The following is a 16,002-nucleotide window of genomic DNA, read 5'->3' as shown; positions in this document are numbered from 1 at the left end:
TCCCTCTATTTAAACAGAAAGATATGTTACTTTGCTGGTATTTTTTCTGAACTGCCTAAGAGAACTTTTACATGGAACAGTCAAAATAAAAAACAGAAAAAAAGAAAAATAGTAACCATTTTGTTTCAAACCTAACCTTAAAGTGTGAAAGTAGAACCTAAAGTGGTAAGACATATATTAGTGCTATATATGTGAAGTACATCAATAATACAAGAAAAAGACATTAAAATACCAAGATTAAATTATTGAAAAAAAATTTTTTTTTCAAGTAGGCTCGCTCCCAGCATGGAGCCCAGTGCAGGGCTTGAAATCATGACACTGAGATCAAGACCTGAGCTGACATCAAGAGTTTGACACCTAATTTGACTGAGCCACCCAGGTGCTCCCAATATTAAATTATTAACAAATATTATACTTACTGAAGTATCAGAGTAACCAGTCGAATAGCTTCAACAGCAACATCATATTCCTTATCAAGTGTCATTGATACAATGCGATCCTGAAAAAGAAATTAAAAATCAACCAAACGAGCAGAAAATAAGATGAGACAGACCTAAGGCAGTATCTTTGGGAAGTACATGCAAGACTAATGGTACATAAAATGGAAAGCTTTACTCTTAAACCCTTATTACCACTGTCATACAAAGGAGGTATTAGTATAAATGTTCATAATCTAAAATAATTCTCATCATCTAGCACTCCCTAACACTAAGACAAATAAACCTTAATGTGCAAAATATTATAACTATAAAAAGCTGTTTATAAAGAAAATGTTCTTTTAAGCAGGAGAGCCTTCCGTTGAAGGCAAAAAATAAGAACTCATGTTGGCAATAACTTTTGTAAAGGAGAAATTCATTCATCTATTTAAGACAGGTTTATTTAAAGAACATGTAGTAAAGAATACATACTAAACACTTGTTATGGTAATGTTATTTACTAGACTATCTTTAACTAGCATTTTAAAAATAAAAAACAAACTAAGCATTCTTGATGCTTACCTTGAATCGGTTAGTGAATAACTCCAATTTGGGGAATAATTCTCTATTGGTATATAGACTCTGTAGAGCTTTCAAACATTTCAGTCTGACTTCTCCTTGCTTCAGGAATACAAATAAAAACACAACAGAAGTAGTCAATTCCATGCCAAAGAAGTTGAAAAGATTTAAGCATATGTGAAGACTAATTATCAGCTTATCCATTTAATTTACATCATACTGTAATTCAACCAACGGTAGAACTTAGCAATTGTACAGTCTGTGTTGTACTTCTATTTAATTAAAAATGCACTGAAAACCCGAGAGTAAGCTACAACTTTTTCAAATATTTATTAACTCTGACTCAATATAGAGTATTTCCTATGTTGTACTGTCACATTCTGAGAAAATTTTTAACCTATGATTTTAATTTCAGAAGGCTATGCTGATTTGCTCTTATATAACTACTAAAATCCTGTAGAAAAAACTAATTTCCTATTATAGGATCGTCATTTATTCATTTAACAAATATTTTCTGGGTTCTTTTTACAACCTAGAAGGAGGAGAGTTAAGAAAACAGGTAAATATTCTTATATTTAGAACAGAGGCAAACGGATAGAGTGACATAGAGAGGCTGCTATTTATTAGTGGATTATCTTTAATAAAGTCATTAACTTGGCAGTAGAAAATGTTGGTGAAGATCATGAGAAATCACGATTATTAGAAATTTAGCCAATTCGCTCAACATATTCAAAGGACACTGGAATTTCTTCAAAAAAAAAAAAAGAATGTGCTATAACAGAAGTCGAAGTCCTAGAAGCAAACAAAACTAGATTTTATTTCCAATAACACAGCTTATTAGCAACAAGAAAGATGACAAGTATATTAATCACTCTGATACTCAATTTCTCATTTATAAAATGATGGTAACCAATTTCATAAGCAAGGATTAATGCAGATGTATGCTCGTCAGGGATTATTATTACTATTATTATTTTTAAAAGATTTTATTTATTTTTGAAAGAGAGAGAGAAAGAGAAGGACAGAGCACACAAGCAGTGGGAGTGGCAGGCAGAGGGAGAAGCAGGTCTCCTGCTGAGCAAAAACCCAGATGTGGGACTCCATTCCAGGACCCTGGGATCATTACCTGAGCTGAAAGCAGACACTTAATTGACTGACCTACCCAGGCATATCTATTATTTCATTTTATTTTTTTAGAGAGGAAGAAAGGGGCAGAGGGAGAGAATCTTAAGCAGGCTCCATACCCAGCATGGAGCCTGGGGGAGGGGGAGGAGGAGCTTGATCTTATGACCTGAGCCAAAATCAAAGTCAGACACTTGAGTGACTAAGCCACCCAGATCCCCTGCTGGTCAAAGTTTAACAGTAAGTTCTGATGGGTGGGGCCCTGAATTGTTGCATTTGCATATTTCTGTGATGTAAACACTCCATCCCCAATTTCCAGCTACCAATGAAATGTCACTGAACTCGTATTTGCAAAGGGATGTGCATAATAACTCTCTTGCAACCTGATCAAGTGTTCTCTAGTGCACTACTGAATGAGATGATGTTTGTTGGTAAAGTCACTAGGACATAGGAGGTACCTGGAATACCTGTAGTAGATGCTCTTAATAACCAAACTGGATTCCCATATTCTACTATACGAGGCTAATCCTCCTGCTTGCTCCTGTGTTGACTTGCTAATGGTTCATACCCACACTTTTCTCTGGAGATCTGCGCAGGGTTGAAAAGAATCACCTGGCAGAGATTCCTGGGAGGTTATGCTCCACACTGCCCTGTCTACACCCTTTCCCTCCCTCCGGGATGAGGCTCATAGCCAGTGGAGAATGATAGAGGGTAAAACAGCCTAACCTCCTTGTTTCAGGGCAGGACAACCTCTAAGATAACCTTTTAATATGAAATTAGTAATTAAATATATGCTACAGAGTGCTGCAGGAGCAGGACAGCAAGAACCAGGAAAATATGCTGGTGGTTGCTGAGGGTGTGGTTAGAGAAAACAAGATATAGGACAGTTCTTAGATACAGGGCACTCTCCTTTGAAATAGGACGTAAGACTCTGTAAGGGCCTTTGGAATGGCCTAATGTCTTACTGGGTAGCTCTAGAAGAAGCAATCCGCGTATTAAATGACACAGAGATGACAAAATCATTGTGGCAGACTGTGAAGGAAGGAATTTAAAGACACAGGAAAGCATGCCAGAAAGGATCTATTATTAAACTCAGAAGACCTACCAGTTGAATATGTTCCTCATAAGGGCTCTGAGAATACTCTGTTTAAAGGAAAATACTAGTGATACAGGCATAATCCTTCCTGAGAAGATTCACAGTAAGTGTGTTCTATAGTTTAAGGCTGACAGAAGACACTCAAAAAAATTTATTTAGAGACGCCTGGGTGGCTCAGTTGGTTGGACGACTGCCTTCGGCTCAGGGCGTGATCCTGGAGTCCCGGGATCGAGTCCCGCATCAGGCTCCCAGCTCCATGGGGAGTCTGCTTCGCTCTCTGACCTTCTCCTCGCTCATGCTCTCTCTCACTGTCTCTCTCTCTCAAATAAATAAATAAAATCTTTAAAAAAAAAAATTATTTATTTATTTATTTAAATTTTAGCTTCTGATAGCAATGGAGATATGAGCACAGAGTAGCATAGACAAGGTAGAATTCTCATAACTAGCAGATGCTGATTGGGGGTGGGGAGGCATAATAATTTTAGTGGACAGCAAAGTCAGAGGGCAGTCCACATTGATCTATGGAAATGGCTCACAGGACATGGTATTCCAGGAGGCAAAATAGGGGGGAAGCCAACAAAAGTATTACGTGAAACATATACTTACAAAAAATCAACAATGGGTGAGCAAAAGACTAAGGACAGCTGTCCCAACATAAAATCACAACCCTAGATCTAAGATAGCATGTAAACAGTTTCCTCACTTCTCTCCAATTACAGATTTGAAAATAAGGCCATCAAAGATGAAATAAGTCCATCTACCTAAGTTCATACACCCAATTATAAGTAGAGAAGAGACATTAAGTGAATTTTATCTCTACTTTGTCCAGTGATGCCTCCTGGTCAACTACCTCTCTTCCTAAATCTTGGTTCTTTATCTGTAACATGCCCTGCCTACACTACAGGAACTTAACAAATAAGATGGTACCCATGACAGTACCTCAGAAAACTGTGTAATAACTGATATGAAAACTCCAGTTGCCTTTTAGGTAACTGCTCTATTCTGGGGCTCAACTATATTCTGCAAGTTATTTCTATTATACCATCTAAAAGCTTTGTTGTTTTTCCATTACACAAAATCCGACTGAAATGTGAATACTGCTTAACTAGTGCCTAACACATACCTGCTCCTCAATAACTAATTTTTTAACGATTTTTACTAATTATTTTGGGTCCCTTGGCTATTAGTGCCCCAATGACAATAATTAAAACAACAGCTTTGGGTAGTTTTGAGGAGGATATAGTTACTTATGATAGATAAGTCCACATGGGCTTCTAGATGGGGTTCTTTGGACCATTTTGGATGCTAATGATTGTGGTTCCCACCACTGAGTACATAAATAGGTATTAGCATTTTGGCTGTGTGTGCTACTGAACACCATCACCACCTCAAGGGGTGGGCACCACAGTAAGGGCAGACTCAAGCATTATGGACAAGGTATATTCCTTACCAACACCATGCCCAAAGCATGGCACACTGTTCAACAAAAATACTGAAAAGGACATTATTCTATTAATTCAACACTTAAGATAAGTAGAGGTGCTATTAACCACCCTGTCAAAATTTAATAGCCCAGTCTGGCCAGTCAAGAAGGCCTCTGGACCTCAGAGGCTGACAGATTATCACAGGTTAAACATGGACATTCCTGCTTGGGCCCCTGACATTATCACCCTGGCAATCCACATGGAAAACTTGTACACTGTTACTGCTCTGGCTAATGACTTTTACTTGGTTCCTTTGCAGGATGAGGATTAGGACCAATTTGCATTCATACAAAACAGCCTGCAATATGCCATGATTGAATGGGTTTGATGAAAAATATATGGCTATAGTGCTGGACTTGGTCACTGATAGAATGATTAGTGCCAATTTGAATATAAAACTAGACAAAGTCTTGAGCCTGGCAAAGCAGGTGCAATTGCTAGGGGACACTTGAGTAGGAAACCAAAGTATTCTAGAAACATAGAAATAATACAGGCCCTAGCAGCACCCACTAATAAAAAGGAAGCCCAACTGCTAGAGGACCTCTTTGGGTAGTTTAAATAGCATGTGTCCCACCAGAGTGCTTTCTTGGCTCCCTTCATTGAGATGACCCGCAGAGTAGTCAATTTTAAATGAAGTCTTGCAGCAGCAGGCCTTAGAGGTGTTCAACAAGCCATGGGCCAGGCACAGCTTTTGGAACCTTTGAAACTTGTTAGTCTGATGGAACTGCAGGTTTCCACAACCCCTCTACATACTGATTAGTCTGTGGCAGCAGGAAATTGTCACTGGGTTGCACTGTCCTCAAGCACTCTGAATCTGAAACCTCTAGAAGCTACCACCCCCTGCCAAGATTTATTTATTTGGGGGGGAGCAGAGGGAGAGAATCTCCAAGCAGACTCCCCACTGAGCACAGAGCCCAATGTGGGGCTTGATCCCACAACCCATGAGGTGGAGACCTGAGCTGAAACCAAGAGTCAGATGCTTAATCAACTGAGTTACCCAGGAGCCCCGCAATATACCTCTTGTTTTGTTTTTATTTTTTTTTTAAAGATTTTATTTATTTATTTGACAGAGAGAGAGATTACAAGCAGGCGGAGAGTCAGGCAGAGAGAGAGAGAGAGAAGCAGGCTCCCGCCAAGCAAAGAGCCCGATGCGGGGCTCGATCCCAGGACACTGAGATCATGACCTGAGCCGAAGGCAGCGGCTTAATGCACTGACCCACCCAGGCGCCCCAGCAATATACCTCTTTTGAATGACATTTCTTTGCTTGCTCTTGGGCACCAATAAAGATGGGGCATGGTACATCTAGAATGCCACATAGGACACTGCAACCTGAACTACCCATTTTCACTTGGGTGATGACAAAGGCTACCAATAAAATTAAAAAGGCTCAACAAAGTTCAATCATAAAAATGGAAATGGTACTTCCAAGATCAGGCCTGGCTAACATCCCAAGGGACTAGCAGGCTCCAAAAGCAAATAGCCAGCTTATCAGAAAGGCATAAACAACTCACAGAGAATGCTTTGGCCCCTCCTAAGGCTACCTGGGGCAAAAGATTAAAAAATGTGCAATAAACCATGGTTTACTGACCACTCTGTGAAACTAAAGCAGATAGGGTCTGCAGAGTTGCAGATGCCATTTGGCCAATGGATGGACAGCTTTTGACTGAGACTATTAAGTATTAAGGGATGTCCTGTGTGTGGAAAATAACTAAGGCAGCAGCTTGCTGTCTGGGATGAAAACATGTATGTCACTCATGTGGATACTCATGGGAAAAGACCTTCTAAAATAAAAACATAAACAGCACTCTTGTGGCAATCCAGCTTGTGCCTAGCAGGCTGCAACAATCTCCCAGTGGGTACATCTGTGAACTGGACATGGGAGTCTTTTCTGATGCGAAAAATGTGATAAAGCTCCCCCTACACCCCAAAAACATGATAAAGCCCAACAGATGACTCTGGAAGACACCAAGACTAATGATGCAGTGCAATCTTGTGATTCTTCTCAATATACTCATATCATCTAGGAGGAGAACTGGGACATATTAATCAAGGACTGGGACCAACCTCGGTCTGGGAGATTGATCACAATGTACCCCCAGACCACAGCCATGCACACAGATGATGCCTCATGGCCATTCTCAGGCTACAGTATTACTATTCCAATCTGACATTTGAATGCTGGCTGAAATTCTCACAGCTGTCCTTGAATAAAACTTATGTCATATTTTTGGACACCCTGTAAGATTTCACTCTGACCAAGGAATATCCTTCATTACCCTATTGAGACCACAAACGGGCATAATCCCATGGAAATGTACTTTCCAATGCACACTATAACCAGCATGCCAATAGAGCCACTAAATGAATAAATGATTGATTTACACACCAACTAAAGAAAGAATACCAAGACAGCCTACTAGTGGATTGGTACCCTCATCTGACTGTATGGCTGTATGGCTACTAAACAATGCACTGTAATGCAAGGGAAACATGGCCCTACAATACATACTGGAAATACTGAACTTGGATGGGGTGAGGGTGGAGTAGGCAGATATGTGTTTAGACTATGCCTACAAAATCCCAATTTCAGTATACCAAATCATTCCTTTTGTCATTTGGGAATGTATGTCTTTGGGGGTAGTTTACAGTTCTGCTGTCATAGCACACCAGACATGGCCTCCTGATTCTAATCTGGATGTGATGCTTCCTCCCTTGGCACCTCCCTTCTATGGGAAACCACAAGGGTGGGAGACAAAACTAAGAAGTATCATGGTGCTAGGGTCCTTCTAGTAGTATTGAGAACATTTGACCCTTCAAATCAGGTGGGTGACATTACTGGACAAGTCAAGATTATGCAGCACATGGCCTCCCTTTTGGGATTGGCCAACTGAGGAGAACAAGTCTGGGTCAAGCAATACACTGGGTTCTCAAAAAGGCAGTAAGTACCATTAGGATTGGGACAGATAGCATGGGTTGCAATACCCAGGCAACTAACACCCCAAATAGCAGACTAGGACCTTTCAGGCCTCAGAAGGTTCATGGAGTGAAAGACAGGTAGGAATAATACTCTTTCTTCTCATTTCTACAGTATCCTCTTCTACAGAATGCCTGGTATAACCTTGATAAAAATCAGTACATCCATAGTGAATGAAGGCAAACTTAACCAATGCTCGATTTGTCATTCTGAATAAAGTTCCTCTTATCCTACACTCCCACTGTAATGGACATGGTCAATACACAAGAACACAGATGTTCCTGAAGCTATCAATGGGTCAGATCACCAGATGAGTCCTTCAATACAGATCCAGATGCAGGCATACTCGAGTCCCTTGCTTTAATATTATCTATGATGTAACAGAAAAAGACCCCTGTACCAGAATGGTTATTACTGATCTATACTGACATTCTGGAATTGGAAGTCCAATACATAACTTTTCTCTCTCTGCAATCACAAAGCAAAAGCAGGCTGGGGCTGTGTATAACTGAACTAGTATTATGAGAACTAGTATTATGAGAACAAATCCCTGGAAGATGTCACCTATATATTTCTCTGTGGACTCTAATGGACAACAAAATGTATGCCTCCAAGGGAAAGATTTTATTGCCTTATCCATGTCAAGAACTGCACAGAGGGGTGGAAAGGATCCACTTTGCCAACACACTACAGAGGTGGTACACAGTTCTCTCCCAGGAAGACAAATTAACCACTGGTTTCATTCAATTATCCAAATTCAAATACTGGGTATAGGTGTACGGACCCTAGAAAAAATGGTATTATGTCCTTAACCATGGCAGAAGTAGTTAATGCTACTGTCTAAGCCATACAAGATCAACAAGACTCAGTGAACTCACCAGCCTACATGGTGATAGACAGCCCTCAATCATATGGGAGCAGAAGAGGGTGGTGTTTGTGTGACTGCCAGCACTTTCTGCTGTGTATATGTCAACAATTCAGGTAAGTTAAAATATGAGCTGGTAAATATCCACACACAGGTGGGATGGTAATTAGCAGTACATTCACAATCCCCTCAGACTCAGTTTTTAACCTTTTTAGTTGGCTTACTCCAGACACGTGAGGTTCCTACTTGAAGATAATTCTCAAAAAAAGCCTAAACATCCTCCTGGGTCTGGCTCTCTTAATCATCCTGGTGAAGTGCCATCCGAATGAGAGGGAAGCTTTATGAGAAATCCACATCCATATAGGTTGTTCAAGGACACTACTGGACCCAATTCTTGCTCCAAGTTTGGGGTGGGCAATGGTCCTACAGGATTTGATATGCTTTATCCGCCACTTCAGGGGCCAAGCAGGGGTGAGGTATGGACTGTTGGGAAAGGCAGTCCTCTATATACAGTCTTTTTGACTTCTACCTGGCTGCTAAGAATGGGCTATGGGACTGGAACATTTCATTATCAAGAAATGAGCCTTTGCAATCATGGCTAGGGTAACTGCCTTGTGTGGGAATATGTTTCCTATTTCAGACTCAGTGTGGGTTCTCTTGTCCTGCTCACATATTTTAAGTCATATGGCACCTGGCCAAACTCACTACTAAATCTGTCTCCTGAGGGGAGGGGACAAGGTCCTTAGCTCTGTAGCATAAGAGAGGAGCATGCAGGGAAAGTGTCCTGTGTTGACTGCTGTCCTTGGGGGACCAATGCCCACTAGTGAAACCAGTCTTGCTCTGCCCCCTCGTATATGAGTACTGTGTCACCCAGTGCTTGACTGTGTTGTGTTTTCCTCGGTGAACCTGGTATCAAGATTGAGTGGGCACAAATGTTAGAACTTCTACCTCTGATGATAGGCATCAGGTATCATTTGCTTGGCAAATACAGAGCTAAAAAGCTTTTGGGTAAACTAGAAAGAAACAGGATATGGGATAAGTCAACATAGAAGATGAAATGGGGTGGACTAACAGAAAATAAACCCCACCCAAGCTCTAAGAGATTTTGATATGAGGAATCAAGCACATATAAGAAAGTAGAAGGACTGGGGGTGCCTGGGTGGCTCAGTCCATTAAGTGTCCAACTTGTGATTTCGCCTCAGGTCATGATCTCAGGGCTCTAAGACCGAGCCCTGTGTCGGGCTCCATGCTGGGTGTGGAGCCTGCTTAAGAGTCTCTTTCTTCCTCTGCCCCCCCACAAATAAATGAAAATTTAAGAAGTAGAACTATACACCTTAGCCAAGTGAAAGCAATACAGAGCAATAGCAACAAACTATAAAGGAAAGAGAAAGGTAATCTAGTGTCATGAATATAAATAAAAAAAAAAAACTAAGATATTTAGTCTAGAACACAGAGATTACTATAGTTGTGTTTAAATTAGACCTATTCTGTGTCACCAACAATGAAAGAACCAAAAACCAATGGGTAGAGAATTTAGAAATAAGATTTGGTCAACAGAAACACAAACTGAATTTCTAAAAAATAACTCCTTTAGTTGTTAGAAGTTGCTATCTTTCTACTGACTAAAACATATAAAAATTTATATAAACTGGCAGTATCAAAAAATGTCTTACTGAGAAGGGCAGACTGATATTCTAAAATCAAGACACAGGAGTATCAAATCCTTGCTGTACACCTTAAACTACTATAATGTTATGTCAATTATATCTCCATAAAACTGAAAAAATGCAATTTACAATTGCAATGTAAATTTAGAAAAAAGACAGGAATTTTATCAGCTCATTTGAAAACACAGGACAGTCTGAAGGCACAGGCGATGGCCTATAGAATAAGCAGTTTCAAACTGATGATTAAAAAAAGAAAAAGCAAATGACTACACTCCTCAGGGGGGAAAAATAGTATAAGATTACAGTGATATTAGAATGACAAAAAGGAAAGCTGAGAAGGGATTAATACTTATAGCTTTTCTAAATTAAGTAATGGGAGATTGTAAAAGAGGTTTATAAAAACATTTTACTGAAATCAGTATCCTTCTATCATTTTATCAACAATAAATAAAACCTCCCTCCAGACAGAAAGCTTTTACAGAGTTTAATGATTTATTTTAAAATAATGTTGGTTTGTTTCTTGGTAAGCCACCCAAAAAAAAAAAAAAAGTGTTTTTCCCAGAGGAAGTAGTGGGTAGGGTAGTGCTGGGGAATAAAATGCAGAACTTTAGATGTATTCCTATTAAAAAGTTTGTCTTGTTGATTTAGCCATGTGTGTACACCTGTAAGGACATGCTGTGTAATTCTTTCTCTCAAAATGTATAAAATTTAATTGTATAAACCTGAGATGAGGCTTAGCTGTGCAAGTCCTGAATTCCACATGAGGATTAGAAAAAGAAAACCTAGGATTATGCTTGGGGTTTATCAGTGTAGAGAAAAGAATTTTGAAATGCTAGGGAAGATAAATATTCAGGAAAAAATTCACTATGTACCAACTGAGTATTCCTCCAAATTAAGTATGGGATTAAGAGCCCCTTTTAATCATTAATTAAAAATAAGTAAGAAGTAAAAAGAATCCAAGAATGACACAGAATAGAAATCTACATAGACAATCTATAGAAACAAGGACTTCACAGGCAACATGATATCCATAAAGACTTATCTTTAAATAATCACTCTCAATGTGAACGGCCTAAATGCTCCCATAAACAGCACCGGGTTGCCGAACGGATAAAACAACAGGACCCATTTATATGCTGTCTACAAGAGACACATTTTGAACCTAAAGATATACCCAGACTGAAAGTGAAGGGATGAAGAACCATCTTTCAGGCCAACAGGCCTCAAAAGAAAGATGGAGTGGTGATTCTCATACTAGATAAATTAGATTTTAAGCTAAACACTTAAGTCAGAGATACAGAAGGACACTACATCATTCTTAAAGGGTCTATCCACCATGAAGATTCAACAATTATAAATATTTATGCTCCCAATATGGGAGCAGCCAACTACACAAGCCACCTGTTAATCAAAATAAAGAGTCATACTGATATGAATACATTAATTGTAGGGGATCTTAACATGCTACTCTCAGCAACAGACAGATCTTCTAAGCAGAAAATCAACAAAGAAACCAGAACTTTGAATGATACATTGGACCAGACAACAGAATACTCATTCTTCTCGGGCGCCTGAGTGGTTCAGTGGGTTAAGCCGCTGCCTTCGGCTCAGGTCATGATCTCAGGGTCCTGGGATCGAGTCCCGCATCAGGCTCTCTGCTCAGCAGGGAGCCTGCTTCCCTTCCTCTCTCTCTGTCTGCCTTTTGCCTACTTGTGATCTCTCTCTCTGTCAAATAAATAAATAAAATCTTAAAAAAAAAACAAAAAACAAAAAGAATACTCATTCTTCTCAACTGCACATGGAACTTTCTCCAGAATAGACCACATACTGAGTCACAAATCAGGGTTCAACCGATAACAAAAGACCGAGATTATTCCTTGCATATTCTCAGACCACAATGCTTTGAAACTGAACTCAATCGCAAGAAAGTTTGGAAGGAATTCAAACACTTGGAAGCTAAAGATCATTCTGCTCAAGAATGTTTGGATCAACCAGGAAATCAAGGAAGAACTTAAACAATTCATGGAAATGAATGAAAATGAAGACACTTCGGTCCAAAACCTATGGGATACAGCAAAAGCGGTCCTAAGGGGGAAACTGATAGTCATCCAAGCGTCACGCAAAAAAACTGAAAAATCCTGAATACACCAAATCTCCTTACACCTTAAGAAATTGGAAAATCAACAACAGATTAAGCCAACCCCATGCACAAGAAGGGAATAATTAAAATTAGGACAGAGATAATGAATTAGAAACTAGAGCTACAGTAGAATACATCAACGAAACTAGAAGCTGGTTCTTTAAAAGAATTCATAAGATCGATAAACCACTGGCCAAACTAATACAAAAGAAAGAGAAAGGACCCAAATTAATAAAATCATGAATGAAAGGGGAGAGATCACGACTGACACCAAGGAAATAGAAACAATCATCAGAAATTATTATGAACAACTACAACCCAATATGCTAAGCAACTGAGAAGAAATGAATGCATTCCTGGAAAAATGTAAACTTCCAAGACTGAAACAGAAGAAACTGACAACATGAGTAGACTGATATCTAGTAATAGGATTGAAGCAGTGATCAAAAACCTCCCAAAAAATAAGACCTCAAGACCTGATGGATTCCCTAGGGAATTCTACCAAACATTCAAAGAAGAAATAAGATCTATTCTCCTGAAGCGGTTTCAAAAAATAGAAACAGAAGGAAAACTTGCAGACTCTTTTTATGAAGCCAGTATTACCCTGATCCCTAACCTGATGAATATGGATGCCAAGATTCTCAACAAGATCCTAGCTAACAGGATCCAACAGTATATTAAAAAGATTATCCCCCATTATCAGGTGGGATTTATCCGGGGGATGCAAGGATGGTTCAACATTCAGAAACCAATCAGTGTGACAGAACAAATCAATAAGAGAAGAGAGAAGACCACATAGTCCTCTCAACTGATTCAGAAAAAGCATTTGACAAGATAGAGCATCCGTTCCTGATTAAAACTCTTCAAAGCATAGGGATAGAGGGAATATTCCTCAACTTCATAAATCTATCTATGAAAAACCCACAGTGAGTATCATTCTCAATGGGGAAAAGCTGAGAGCTTTCCCACTGACATCAGGAACACGACAAGGATGCCCACTCTCACCACTGTTGTTCAATATAGTACTAGAAGTCCTAGCAACAGCAATCAGACAACACCAGAAACAAATCATATCCAATTGGCAAAGAAGAAATCAAACCCTCTCTCTTCACAGATGACATGATACTTAAAATGGAAAACCCAAAAGACTCCACCCCAAACTACTAGAACTCATACAGCAATTGAGTAATGTGGCAGGATACAAAACCAATGCACAGAAATCAGTTGTTTTCTTATAAACTAACAATGAAAATATAGAAAGGGAAATTAGAGAATCGATTCCATTTACTATACCACCAAGAACCATAAGATACCTGGGAATACTAACCAAAGAGGTAAAGGATCTGTACTTGAAGAACTACAGAACACTCATGAAAGAAATTGAAGAAGACACAAAAAGATGGAAAAGCAGTCCATGCTCATGGATTGGAAGAATAAACGTTGTTAAAATGTCTATACTGGCTAGAGCAATCTATACTTTCAAAGCCATCCTGATCAAAATTCCACTGGCATTTTTCAAAATGCTGGAACAAACAATCCTAAAATTTAGATGGAACCAGAAAAGACCTCAAATCACTAAGGAAATGTTGAAAAAGAAAAACAAAACTGGGGGCATCACACTGCCTGATTTCAAGCTTTATTACAAAGCTATGATAACCAAGACAGCATGGTACTGGCACAGAAACAGACACATAAACCAGTGGAACAGAACAGAGTCCAGATATGGACCCTCAACTCCATGGTCAAATAATCTTCGACAAAGCAGGAAAAACTACCCAGTGTTGAAAAAAGACGGTCTCTTCAATAAATGGTGCTGGGAAAATTGGACAGCAATGTATAGAAGAATGGTCGGTCTGCAGAGTCAATTTGTTAAAAAAAAATTCATAAAGATAAACTCGAAATGGATAAAAGACCTCAATGTGAGGCAGGAATCTATCAAAATCCTAGAGGAGAACATAGCCAGTAATCTTTGACATCAGACACAGCAACTTCTTTTAAAACATGTCTCCAAAGGCAAAGGAAACAGAAGTGAAAATAAACTTTTGGGACTTCATCAAGATCAAAAGTTTCTGCACAGCAAAGGAAACAGTCAACAAAACAAAGAGGCAACCCACGGAATGGGAGAAGATATATGCAAATGACACTACAGATAAAGGGCTGATACCCAAAATCTATATAAAGAACTTCACAAACTTAACCCCCAAAAAACAGATAATCACGTCAAAAAATGGGCAGAAGACATGAACAGACACTTCTCCAAAGAAGACAAACAAATGGCTAACAGACACATGAAAAAATGTTCATCATCATTAGCCATCAGGGAAATTCAAATCAAAACCTCACTGGGATACCACCTTACACCAGTTAGAATGGCCAAAATTATCAGGACAGGAAACAACAAGTGTTGGAGAAGGTGTGGAGAAATGGGAACCCTCTTACACTGTTGGTGGGAATGCAAGTTGGTGCAGCCACTTTGGAGAACAGTGTGGAGATTCCTTAAGAAATTAAAAAGAGCTTCCCTATGACCCTGCATTACTGGGTATTTAACCCAAAGATACAGATATAGTGAAAAGAACAGCCATTTGTACCCCAATGTTCATAGCAGCAACGGCCACAATTGCCAAACTGTAGAAAGAGCCAAGATGCCCTTCAACAGAGGAATGGATAAAGAAGATTTGGTCCATATACACAATGGAATATTACACCTCCATCAGAGGATGAATACCCAACTTTTGTGTCAACATGGATGGGACTGGAGGAGATTATGCTGAGTAAAATAAGAAGAGAAAGTACATTATGACATGGTTTCACTTACTTGTGGAGCCCAAGGAATAACATGGACGAAATTAGGAAAAGGAAAGGAAAAGTGAACTGGGGTAAATCAGAGGGGGAGATGAAGCACGAGAAACTATGGACTCTAAGAAATAATCTGAGGGTTTTTGAAGGCGGGGGCTGGGGGAATGGGTTAGCCTGGTGGTGGGTATTAAGGAGGGCACATATTGCATTGAGCACTGGGTGTGGTGCATAAACAATGAATCTTGGAACACTGAAAAAATAAAAAATAATTGTGAAGTTAAACAGCCAACTTGTGATGATCTCCCTATACTCTGAACTCTTACAGCAAAAATGGCCTGTAAAATGCCCAAGGGCTGTTTTATTATAATATATGTAATTTTGTGGTTTTCAAAATGTTTTTGATAATACTTAGCATGCTGCTATTTATTTTAGAAAGATTTGTTTATTAATCTTAGGGAGAGAGGGCGTGCTTGTGAGGGGGGCTGGTAGAAGGGACAGAGGTCAGGGGAGAGAGAGAATCTCAAGCAGAGTCCCTGCCTAGCACTGAGGCTGACAGGGGTTTCCTTCTCACAACCCTGAGATCATGACGCCAGCCGAAATCAAGAGTCAGATACTCAATCGACTGAGCCACTCAGGTGCCCCATCATGGGGCTATTTAAAAAGTAAATGCTCTACAGCCTGTTAACAGTGATACGTAGAAAATAAGTCTTAGAATACTACCAAAATTGACTTAAAAGTCTAACGATGTAAGTGCATTAAAAAATGTCTTCTAATAGCTATGATACTTCTAACAATTCAAATAATAGATGATAACAGTTTAAAATGAACTGTAGTATTTCTGTATTTGTGAATATCTGGCAAT

At 39.3% G+C, this 16,002-nt stretch overlaps 1 protein-coding gene across 4 annotated transcripts in view; it reads right to left on the bottom strand.

Annotated features, from left to right (window-relative positions):
* STAG1 (stromal antigen 1) overlaps positions 1-16,002 on the bottom strand; it is a 428,984-nt gene that overhangs the window by 109,064 nt on the left and 303,918 nt on the right. For all 4 annotated transcript variants that reach the window (XM_044252306.1, XM_044252305.1, XM_044252303.1 and 1 more), the window contains 2 exons: positions 999-1,097; positions 420-499 (listed from right to left, as the gene is read on the bottom strand). In XM_044252306.1, the coding sequence (XP_044108241.1) occupies positions 420-499; positions 999-1,097 (179 nt within the window). The remainder of the gene's footprint in view (positions 1-419; positions 500-998; positions 1,098-16,002) is intronic.

This window comes from Neovison vison, chromosome 6, assembly GCF_020171115.1.
Source record: "Neovison vison isolate M4711 chromosome 6, ASM_NN_V1, whole genome shotgun sequence".
NCBI classification, from domain to species: Eukaryota; Metazoa; Chordata; class Mammalia; order Carnivora; family Mustelidae; genus Neogale; species Neogale vison.
Note: the sequence above shows the minus strand (reverse complement) of the source record. Positions and strands in the feature narration are given on the sequence as shown.